Genomic DNA, 13,138 nt, shown 5'->3' with positions numbered 1-13,138 from the left:
TACTATTTCAAAGATTAGTATTACTCAAAGGGACATGTTAGTTTTGTATTCTTATCTTTAGTCTTAATGAATTTTAGTTGAAACCAAACATAACAAGTATCAACCAAAAAAGTATGAAATAAAGTAAAATTTCATTATCTTTTTGTCTTTTCTCAGAAAAGGGAGATAAAGAACTTCTTGAGTATTTGATTGTTTATTGGTTAATGAAATATATTTGTTTACATATGTTTATATTTGACATTAAAATTTGAAAGGAAGAGTAAAAGCGTTTGTTTCAAAATGCCTGTCAATAAAAAGCAGGTGAGAAGTCCCCTTCTTATAATTAGATTTCAGCAAGGCTGTACGACGATATACAATAAATATATTATATTCTATTATCTTAAGTCTCTAAGAACTGTAGTTGTACCCAAACAAATCAAATATCATGCAAAAACAGTATCAAAAAACGTAAGTTTGTTTTCTTTTTGTCTTTTTTCAGAGACGAACAGGAGAATACTTGGTGAGTATTTGATTGTTTATTGACTGACAACTGATTTTGTTTGTTTTACGTATTTTAACATTTGACATACAAATTTAAAAGGAAATGTACAACATTTTTGTTTCAAATGCCTGTAAAAGAAAAGGCAAATGTCAAGTCCCCCTCAAATAATTAGATTTCACAAAGGCTGTTAGATGAGATAGAGCAAATATATATCTACAGTCATAAAAATGAGAAAACACAGGTTTGCTTTCAGTAGATGTGTAATTAGTATAGATTTGAACGCATGTAAACTGAAGATTGATCTACAAAAACCACCCATTAATAATATATGACATATGAAAAAGGAATGTATAAATATGTACGAACGTTGCGACAAGAATTACCAATAGGGTATTAATAGTAAATCCAAATTCGGTTAAGGTCATCTTTATCTGAAAGAGTTTGAACACAAGATTCTTAGTTATTTCTTCATTTAGAAAAATATATGTTATAACTAATGTCAGTACCATTTAACTAATTACTGAGCTAATGATACCCTTTAGTACTTCCTGTTCATCATAAGTGGTATTGGACAGATAATAGTAAATGAAAACAACATTTTGTATAATCTATGTGTTCGATGCGATTTTCTGGATTTATCTTCATCAGGAATGGTTTAATCTAAGTGATTAAACATAATCTTAAGCCTGATTCGAGTATATCGAAAACAAGGTTCCGTCATCTACAACATAACAAATAATGTTATCTGTGAATCATTTTATTTCTGCCTGTTTCCTTTTAAACGTTTAATAATGTCTATTCCATTAGAAATACATTGGACATAAGAAAGTCACGTAATACTAAGATGACTACCAAATGAAAAAAAAATTACATTAATAATGGTTCATCATCATGGACACGGTAACATTTATTCCCAGACCAAAACAAAATGTTTCAAGTGTTTTCATGCATAACTATAGAGGGATATTCTTTTTCTTTTGTGAATTGTAAGTGATAATTGAAAAAAAAAATAAAAGCCTTGTCTGTATGACTGCATATTTAGATATCATGTTAAGCTAAATGGATGTTTGACCTCGGTAAGGTTTGAATAGTGGGAAATGTTTAGGTCATAAATGGACACTATGTTTTATATTGACCTAAGAAATGTGACCTTCTTTTAACATGCTTAAGGGGTATAACCTAATTGACACTTTGTTAAAAGACAATTTTACACCCGTGGGATATTTTGCAGTGACATCGATGACTAATTTCTTTGATAAAGGTTTTGGTTATAATTAGATTTCAGCAAGGCTGTTAGACGATATACAATAAATATATTATATACTATTATCTTAAGTCTCTAAGAATTTTAGTTGTACCCAAACAAATCAAATATCATGCAAAAACAGAGAAGCAAAAGAAAAAAATTGGTGAGTATTTGATTGTTTATTGACTTACGACATAATTTTATTTGTTTAATATTTGACATACAAATTTGAAAGGAAGTGTACAAAATGTTTGTTTCAAAATGCCTGTAAAAAATAGGCAGGTGTCAAGTCCCCCTCAAATAATTAGATTTTGGCAATGCTGTTAGATGAGATAGAGCAAATATATATATATATATATATACTGTCATAAAAATTAGAAAACTTGGTTTGTTTTCAATAAATTGTTAATTAGTATAAATTTGAACGCATGTAAACTGAAGATTGCTCAACAAGAACCACCCACTAATGATACTCTGAGGGACTTTTTGTCTTTCATAAGTGGTATTGAACTAATAATAGTAAATGAAAACAACAGTTTATATATTTCATGTGTTCGAAGCGCTTTTCTGAATTCATCTCCGTCAGGAATGGTTAAACCCAAGTGATTAAACATAATCTTAAGCCTGACTGGAGTATATCGAAAACAGGGTTCCGTCATCAACGACATCAAAAATATTATTATCCGTGAATCATTTTATTTCTGTCTGTTTCCTTTTAAACGTTTTATAATCTCTATTTCATTAGTAATACATTAGACATAAGAAAGTCACGTAATATTAAGATGACTACCAATTGATGAAATTTTACAATAATAATGATTCACCATAATGGACAGGAAAACAGCCCAAAGATTCCAGACCAAAACAACATTTTTCAAGTGTTTTCGTGCATTCCTATAGAGGGGTCTTCCTTGTGTTTTGTGAATTGTAAGTCATAATAGAAAAAAATAAAATCTGTGTTTGTAAGACACGAATGCAACATAACATGTGCATTGAACAAGGACACATATAAGGCAGTTTTAATTGCTGTTTAAATCAAGGTTATGGATCTAACGTTTCTATTCTGACTGACATGACTGCATATTTAGATATTATGTTAAGCTAAATGGATCTTCAACCTTATTAAGGTTTGAATAGTGGGAAATATTTTGGTCATTAATGGACACCATGTTTTATTTTGACCTAAGAGGTTTGACCTTCCTCCAACAAACTTAAGGGGTGTTACCTCATTGAGAGTTTGTTAAAAGACATTTCAAGCTATAACTCTTAAACCAAAGATTATACACCCATGTGGTTTTTTGCAGTGACATCGGAGACTAATGACGTTGATACAGGTTATATGTTCTAAGGTGAAGGTTACGCTCTTGATAATATATATTGTTATTTTGATTCCTTTTCGGGGTTTTATGGTTACTGTAAAGCATTTCAAATCAATGTAAGTCTACATTAGTGTATATTTTGCAACGTGGAAAGGAAAGAACTCTAAATTTTTTAAGATTAAGTTATGATAGTTGTTATTGCAGCCATCCTCGGTGGTTTACAATGTTTCATTGTAATTCTTAGGCGGTTCCTGCATGTACCTAACTGAAGTAACATAATACATTTTTTGGAATATTCAGTTATAACTCATCATGTAATGTTTACTATAACCCCCAATAGCTTACTTTCCCAGAAAATATCAACAAAAACCACCCACTAATAATACACTGGTATTAAACTGATCGTGGTTACCACGATCCCAACATGGCGGAGGTAGAAATAGCTAAATCGTTTTCTGCTAATTTCTCTGTGTAAATGTGTTGTTTTCATGACTTACTCTGCCGCCAGGTTGATCTGCACGGTTTTGTTGTATGTATGTGTTCGTTACCAAAAAAATAGCCATAAAAAATTTCAGGAAAATAATCGTAACTAGAAAAGAAGATAATCGTAACTTGTGGACAAATAACAGGAGAGATAATCGTAACTGTAGAATATTTCAATGATAACAGCAATGATTCAAATAGTAACTGATTTTTATCAGTAACCTCAGCAAATATTAAAAGTTAACATTAATAACTGTTATCCAAACGTAACTTATTATATTATATAAAATACATAGTCATGGACATTCGTTCAAGTGAACCTCGTACAAAAATGTACGAACGTACCGATTAATAGTTCAAAGAAGAATAAGATACCGTGACCTAATTCATATATTTACTTGAAAACGACCGTAATTGTATACATAATAGTTCCCTATAACAATTTTTAAACATGATGAATATTTGCCTCTCTTTATCATCATGATGAAAATTTACCGTAAATTACACCTCATAAACGATATAGACTGTATCTTCAAAGCATAACAAAACTCCTTAACAACACCAACTCTCATAAAGTCACCGGTCCAGACAACAATATCATTGGCCATATCTTAAACTAAATGCAAGATAGCACCAATTTTAACAATAATATTTAAAATATCACGCGAAACTGGACAAATACCACAGGACTGAAATCATGCTAATTTTGCACCAGTCTTCAAAAATGGTGACAAACATAAAGCTGCAAGTTAATAAAACATATTGGCACAAAACACATCATTAACCATCTTGAGAATAACAGCACCCTGTACCATCTCCAAAAGAGAGGCAAAAGATACCAAGGGGACATTCAAACTCTAAAATGGCTTTAGACATTTACGATCAAACCACAACTACTATCTTTTATTCAAGAACTATCTTCCACAAACAACAACACTCAAACTGATCTCATTATAATGGCCTCTGCTAAAGCATTCGATAAGGTACCAGATCAAAGACTTTTATACAAATTAAATTATAATGGCGTTTCCGGACTCACATTAAATTGGATCGCTGCATTCTTTTCAAATCGCCCTCAAACAGTTGTCATGAACGGAAAGTCATCAAACACCGTCCCAGTCACATCAAAGTACTGTTTTAGGGCCAGTCTTACTTTTGGTCTATATAAATGACCTTCCAGATTACCTAAATCATAGCAAACTTAAATTAATTGCAGGCGACAGTATTATATACAGGCCGATCTGATCTGATCCCAAAGTGACTGCAACAAACTTCAGGCTGATCTTGATGCAGTAGCAAATTGTGAACAGGACTGGTTGATGGCTTTTCAAACCAATAAATGCACAGTCCTATCTGTCGCGAAGAAAAAAGCAACTATTTAAACATAATCACACCCTTCAACTTCTCACATAAGAATCAGTATCATCTGCTAAATACCTTGGTTTTACATTTCAATCAAATGTAAAGTGGGACAAACACATAAATGATACAACATCTAAAGGTAACAAAACTCTTGGCTTCCTAAAACATCACCTCAACGCATCAAACCAACATATCAGGAGTCCGGCATACCAAGCACTTATCCGACCTAAACTGGTGTAGTCTTGCTCAGTCTAGGACCCACACACCTCAGAATCAATATCAAAAATTGAAATGTTCAAAGGGCGAGCTGACGAGTATGTGTGCAATGGGTACCATAATACAAGTAGTGTATGTGACATGATGAACACACTTAATTGGCCACCACTATCAGTCCATAGACTGTGCATAAGACTTGTCATAAGATCTTACACCATCCTAGCTAGAACCAAAAAAATTCTATCAACTCACTATTATGCGGATATATACATCTAAAGATACATACAGGCATTCATTCTTTCCGGTTACAATACCGCATGGAACACATTACCAATATGAGTAGTTCAGTCTCCGTCAGTAGACAGCTTTAGAGAACGGCCCTACTGCTTTAAAAATTAAAGCCAAATTCGGCTAAGGTCATCTTTATCTGAGGGAGTTTGAACATAAGATTCTTAGAAAAATATATGCTATAACTCATGTCAGTACCGAATAACTAATTACTGAGCTAATGATATGCTTAGTGACTTCCTGTCCGTCATAAGTGGTATTGAACTAATAATAGTAAATGAAAATAACAGTTATATATTCCATGTGTCCTTAGAGCTTTTCTGCATTTATTTTCATCAGGAACAGTTAAACCCAAGTGATTAAACATAATCTTAAGCCTGATTGGAGTATATCGAAAACAGTATTCCGTCATATACGACATTTTGCTTCTTATGCACGTTATGTTAAATCATATTTAAAAGTAATGTATACATGAAACCACCGTAGGAAACATACATATATAGCTTAACTGATGGCTTTCAACAGATTTGTTTTCATTTCTTGGAACATTTCTAAAGTATATATAGCATTTGCCCTAATAGAAAGTTTTTTATATCCTTTTATCTGATATTACAAACCTGTTCATGCATTTTTCATTGTTATTCAATGCAAAATAATTATCTAAGATACCTGGGACGATCCTATTTCATAAAGGATTTCTTTTATCTACTTATTGTACCTCGGACTTATTAACCCAGTGTAGGTCTTTAAGTTTAGGTTCAATTTACTGAAAGCTAATCGAGCATGACTAATAAGACACGCCCTCTTAGAATCAAGGGGTCCAAAATAGGATCGGGATAAAACACCCAGCAAGATACCATAATTAACAATTTCAGAGAATCTTTGATTCGAAGTGTTTTTTGTTGATTTTATAAATATCTCCGGTCAATAATAAAACGGTATTATAGTGGAAATACAAACCTGTCCGAAACCGGAAAATGTTGGCTGCTATAGGAATTTATTTACAAAAAACGTCCATATCTCATTTACTTATATGGCTGTTATTGATTGTCAATTCATGTTGTTTTGGATTCGGCATTCGTCTACTGTGGAGTGGAGGAGGGCTAATAGCTTAAGTTACGACTTCGATCATGGTTCAACTTTATTCTATTACGGCATACATTTTACCTCTAGCAAATGCTCTGTCTTATTAAAGTGTCACTCTAAAATTGTAACCATTTGCTTCATGTTGATCCACTTTGCATCTCGTCGTGAATATGCATGACATATTTTCCACTGGACGTTAAGGGAGCAATTAATAAATCAGCTTCATTTAGTGATTTATGATCAGTTGTCTTCAGCTGATAATTGTCTCAAACAATATTTATATATATTTGATTTTTATCTATATTTGATTTTTTAAGCGTAAGTCTTAGCATTTCTTCCCTAATTTTTTTCTTTGCATTTAATCTTTTTTTAACATCAAATAACGTTGTCCTATTCCACATCAGGTGTTATATTGTATCTTATCCAGCCAATCTAAGAGGAGAGGGGATTAGAACAGAAAAATAATCTTCATTGAGTGGCAATAACTCATAAATTAAAGCGTACAATGACGGCAGTCTCGGCTAGATGACAAAATTTGCTGTTTCAAGTTTATTTATTTCTTTGACATACAGTCTTTTGATATAGAAAGATGCGTATACAGAATAATAAGCTCAAAACCGTCCCATGGCTAAATAATAGTTCTACGGAGTTAATTTAATAATATTTACCGTCAAAGATATCCCAACAGGCAAATTTGATTTAATGTTATTTACCGTCAAAGATATCCTAACAATCACAAGTGTTTGGTTGAAATATACCTACTGCCCTTTTTTAATTTCGATCGGTGGGATTTTAAGAAGGTGTTATATAAACCAGTAGAAGAAATACACTTCACTGTACAGTACAACGGAAAAATAAATGATAATAATGGATGACGACCATGGCAAAATAAATGAATATTCAGGACGGTTACATGTAAATATAATATGAGTATTAACCCTGCTTTGTACTAGACCGACACGCTTACCCGGTTTTTTAACGTTTAAGTTCACAAGATATCAGTTTGCATGTTATAAAATCACCCTACCCAGACACATTTCTGACTTTAAGTCGACCAGTCTGTGATCTTACTCTTAATTGCAGCGTGTTTAGTGTGAAATAGCCAATATAAATTTTAACGTCTGTCCTTATTCAATGTACCCTCATGTTCCAATGATATTTTAAAGTTTCACGTCCAGCAACACTGTTGAGCTCCTACCTTTTGTATTAGAAATTCATGTGTTTACGTCATGAACATGCATGAAATGTTTGCCACTGGACGTAAAGCAAAAAACAATCAATCGACTTCATAAATTGTTCCATGTACATAGAACACGAAGACAAGAGCTTGTAAATTGCTATAATGTAAAATTTCCATTTAGTTGTTTTATGTTTTTTTTTTCAATTTACTTCATAACTGACCACTTATAAAAAAAATTTTAAATAATTGTTTTACTACTGTTTTATTACGATTTATAACATATGATATGTTGTCAGGCGATGATAAAACTGAGAAAGGTTAATGTGTATTTTAAAGGTGTTTATGCTTCATTTAGACGTGAAAAGGGAATAACGGACGACTAATATAAAAGTGTTTGTTTTCATAGAATACATCGAATTTCAATTTAAGAATGATGATCAACCTTGCGAAAATATCTCATCTAAACACGTATTGATCGAGCCACTGACACCTACATATCTTGATGCTGAAGATGTTACATTTAGGCTATTTAATACGATTTTATTCATTGAAGTTTACATGCATAGTTTTTATTTAAAAAAAACACCAAACAAAACAGGATTTATTAATTAATTGGACTGAACAAACACTAATTATTTTGCATTCGCATGTAACGTAGTGTAGGAAAACTCAAAGCCAAAATGAACATTAACCTGGTGAATATTGTGAAGGACTTTGTGCATCTAGGTCTGTTCGACTAGAAGTTGTGAAACAAGATGTTTGAATAGCTAATTGTTGAAAGAGTTCACTTACTGTTTTCATAATGGTCTGGTCTTTGCGAATCTATTTCATGATTACTGACAGATTAAAAACATTAAATATATATAACAAAAAGTTGTTGTGCAGAACATTCATTGGTCAGTTGTAAATGAGGTCTGTATAGGGTTTTGACTGCCTCATTTATAAAATAAAAAAATCGTTATTTTGAAAAGTTGGAATTAAAAAATAATCAATTTTCCCCCTAATTTTATAAAACTAGCATTTGCTTTTATTTTAATACTTTAAAGATTATAATAAATAAATAATTAAATGATGTAATGCAATGTAATCGGTCCTTTTAAATTACAATTTGGTAACTGTTAATTGTATATCAGTTTGAGTACTGTTTAACTATCATTTAGGTTAAATATATTTAGACTCGTTCAATTCAGGGGAAATGGGCTTCTGCAAGTAGTTTTTTTTATGTACATTTCTTATGTTTTTGACGGTTTGTAAGTCAGTAAAAGTTCAATGATTAAGTTAATATTGACACTAAAAGACCTCCTCACAAAAAGGGCTGTTCAAATCACCTCGCCCTTCGGGCTTGGGGATCTCAACATCCTTTTTTGTTCGAAGGTCTTTTAATATCAATATTTACTTATCATTGAACTTTAACTATTATTTATCGATGTAATTGCAATGAAATGGATATAATGATGTCTCAAAACTCTATGCCAGTTTGACATGGAATGTCTTGCTATGCCATCATGTGCCATTTTTAGCTAACCTTGCTGAAAGGCCAGGTGATATTTTCATATCACTTGGCGTCCGTCGTCTGTCGTCCGTAGTCGTCGTCGTAGTCGTTCGTTGTCCGATAACCTTTACAAAAAAATCTTCTCCCCTGAAACAACGTTAACAAAGGCTCAATTTATCAAAACTTGCCCACAATCATCATTAAGGCATGTTGTTAAAAAATATGTCCGATGACCCCGCTAAGCTTGCCAATTAACATGGTTGCCATGGCTAAAAATAGAACATAGGGTTAAAATGCAAGTTTTGTTGATCATCATGAAAACCGCTTTAGATAGAGAACATCTGACAGGTTTAAAAATGTTCAAAATGTAGAGATCTACCTACTAGTATTGTCTATTTACATAAAAACTATTAGACGACTTCTGAAAGGAGTTATTGCCCTTAAATGACGATTTTAACAAATGTTTTGTATTTTTGCTTTATATCTTAAAAATTGTAATATATAGAGAAATACTTCAAATAGCAAAAATTATCAACAAGACAGGAACTTCAATTTAGTTAAACACTGCTGAAATCGCCAGACAAGTCCTTTGTGGAGTTTTTACCCTTGAATGACGATTTTTACTAATTTTTGGCATATTTGTCATATATCATAAAAATAATATATGACAGGTAGAATCTTAAATAAGCAAACACGATCAGGAAGACAAGATCTACAATTAAGTTAACAATACCGAAATCAGTAGTCATCTCCTTATTGAAGTTATTGTTTTTTAATAGTTATTCCCATATTTTTGCATTTTTGCCTATTATATTGAATAGTATTATAGAGAGATAGCAACTTTCATAATTTAAATGATCAGCAAGACAAGATCTACAAATATGCCTATAAAGCCGAAATCTTCAGTCTTCACCTTATTGGAGTTATTGCTCTTAAATAATAATTTTACGATTTTTTTTTATGTTTGGCCTATCATTTTGAAAACTTTGATAGATAAATACAAATTTTTAAAAGGAAAAATATCAGCAGGATCAGATCTACAAAAGAAACGTCAACAGATGTGAAATTGTCTGTTAACTCTTGATAGAGTTATTCTCATTAAATGATGATATTTACTAAACAAATGGCAATTGTTGAAAACAGGTGAGCGACACAGGCTCTTTATAACTTTTAGTTTAACTGTCTAGTATAGTTATATAGTTAATAAAAATTTGATGAATGCATTTACTTTTTCGTTTTTTTTTTTATTCGATATGATCTTAAAAACTACTATGGATACAACAAAACTTATGATAATAAAAGCAAGCAGGACGTTAAGGTTGGTGAATAAGTTGGCAATCATACCACATCTTCCTTTTTATATCAGACAGTCAGATTCGTCAGTTCGTTATTGCCCTTGAACATCGATTGTTATCATTTTTGTGTTTTTGCAGAAACTATGATAAATAGAGAGCAACTGTAAAGAGCGAACATGATCAAAAATATAGGATTTACAGATAATTCAATATGCCTGAAATCGTTAACTGATCCCTCGTATAAGTTATTGTCCTTGCAAGACGAAATTTATGTTTTTTTTGCAAAAACAATAATATATAGAAAAAAACTGAAATGCAAAAAACGTTCATCATATAATAATTTACAACTTGGCAAGATTAGCCTTTTAAAAAGGAGTTATTGTCCTAGAAAGAAGAAGTTTACTCATTTTTTTCAGCCGCCGAAATGATCAGCCAGACAGATTTTGTTTCACATAGTTTCCGTTAAACACTCGTAATCTTGTGGCATTGTTTCTTTTTTGTTTGGCAAAAATACCAATTAGCGACAACGGCTCCTGGAAGACCTTTGGTTACATTGTTATGAAGTACTTAGAGTTTTTAATGGTCAACTACACCGTTTGTGACGATCTTGAGGGAGTAAATTCCTCAACGTTGGGTTTAAGACAATATCTGACTGACACCTTTTTTAAACACAGCTGATAAAACTTTTAAAAGCAATGAGACTCCATTTATTTATGTACATCATTGATATTCCTGATCTGTGATGTGAATTTGATAACAGATCAAGTGTATTATTTGACATTTCATCGAACTGTTGATCATCTTAAACGTGAACCAAAGTCAACAAGTGAAGGATTTCTTTTTATATTAGACATTAAAAAAAAATAACACTCGATTATTAAACAATTCTGATTCGCAGATATTTAAACAGATTAAAATATAGACATGATTAAAATCAAACAATAAGCCAACAAGTCCAAAAGATTTCGGATCATGATTGAAAATACAAATTATTTTGGTAGATTAACAAGAGTGAGCAACTTGATGCTCAAATGCATTTTCTCCTGAATAGAAATATTATTTGACAAAGAAAAATATAATTTTTCCGATTTTTTAAATTATTTTATGCTTTTCAATTTTTGAATTTGCTGTACCGGAATCTGATGAATATGCGTTGGATTGTACATATAATAATACATCTTTGTTAAATTATAAGAAATGCACTCATGTCCTTTTAACACATGATTGTGTGACTCTTGCATCTGGATTCCACAAAAAATGTAATGTAGAAAAAAGCCATTGTTTTTAACATGTCCATATGTAACTTAGTCACATGTTTGTTTATCCCGTTTGCGTTGATGTGTAGTATATAGACTGGTTATTGGTAATAGAGTTAATGCCATGCCATAACAAAAAGTAAAATGATATTCAGAAATGGGAAAACTCTAATGCGGAGTCTCAGTAAAAGAAAGGGTGTCCAGTCGTAAAATCATGATTTTTTGTCGTCAGTTTTATATTCCCACGAACGAGAGGGTCAACTTCCAAGACAGGCCAATGATAGGTTAATATTATCAACTGATATAATTGAAAATTACTATTAATATGTATTTCAACCAACATTTCTACAATATATGATTATTGAATGAAATATAAACAATAAAACAGGAATGACTAATCGAAAAGCAGTAACAGTGGTTGTCTATAGTTTACAATTATACTTCACACACTTTTGTACTGTACTGTTTTACTGCTTGTGTGTTTTTAATATGGAATAAAACTGTAAATGATTGAGAAAGCTATCTAGTATCAATATATTCTGTAGTATTTGAAACAACTTTTCAAAACTTGTAAAACAAACTTTTTATCAGATAAATTCAAATATATTTATATGAATCATTGAAAAATTTGACAAGAGAAAACAATCTTTTTCAACGAGTATCTCCGTTGCACTAGAAAATAATAAAAAAAGATAATATTTATTTTCGGACTTAAATTTGTATTTTATACCAATAAGGTATTTTTATTTATGTGTAATGACATTTTGTGAATACAATATGGAAGATTTTTCTTGATATGGTAAAAACACAATTGCTAAAAATTGTTTAACAAATACAATTTTGAAGACAAATAAGTGTTTTTGTTAGCTTTATATAATCCGATTTCTTGCATGACATCTACAGACCATGTAAGGTCTTTCTGGCTAGGCAAAGACTCTATATTACAGATGAAAACACTGTATGGAATATAAGCAAGCGTATTTATATTAATACCGACTATATTACAGACTAACAGTGCTAAACGTTTTTTTCTTTTGCATAAAAAATGAAACATATCCAAAATACAGAAGTCATACAATCTTATCTACTCCTTTTTTCTGATATTGCTGATTCGAATTTGAAAATTTACAAAAGTGTTGTGAACAAAATGGCAAATTTAATATGCGTCTATGAAAATTTTGAATAAATATCATTATATATCAAACTTAAAAATGAAATTAAATTTCTAATTGATTTTCTTTTTTTTTTTGTGATGCCACTTTATTTCATTTTACGACACAGAACCAAAAAAAAATAGTATTCAGAGCACAATATTAGCTGACTAAAAAAGAAAGCAGACATTGTCGGTTTTGCAAACATCTAGAGTTTTATTCGTGTTTTGACATTATGTGTTAAACGAAAATGAGATATGGCTCCATGCCTTACCATCAACAA

General features: G+C 31.3%; 1 protein-coding gene across 2 annotated transcripts in view; it reads left to right on the top strand.

The window, feature by feature from the left end:
• Positions 1–13,138, top strand: part of LOC127722050 (uncharacterized) — a 275,032-nt gene that overhangs the window by 151,155 nt on the left and 110,739 nt on the right. For both annotated transcript variants that reach the window (XM_052228896.1, XM_052228895.1), the window contains one exon: positions 479–499. In XM_052228896.1, the coding sequence (XP_052084856.1) occupies positions 479–499 (21 nt within the window). The remainder of the gene's footprint in view (positions 1–478; positions 500–13,138) is intronic.

This window comes from Mytilus californianus, unplaced genomic scaffold (assembly GCF_021869535.1).
Source record: "Mytilus californianus isolate M0D057914Y unplaced genomic scaffold, xbMytCali1.0.p SCAF_12, whole genome shotgun sequence".
In the NCBI taxonomy this organism is placed as follows: domain Eukaryota; kingdom Metazoa; phylum Mollusca; class Bivalvia; order Mytilida; family Mytilidae; genus Mytilus; species Mytilus californianus.
This window is presented reverse-complemented; position numbering and strand designations above follow the sequence as displayed.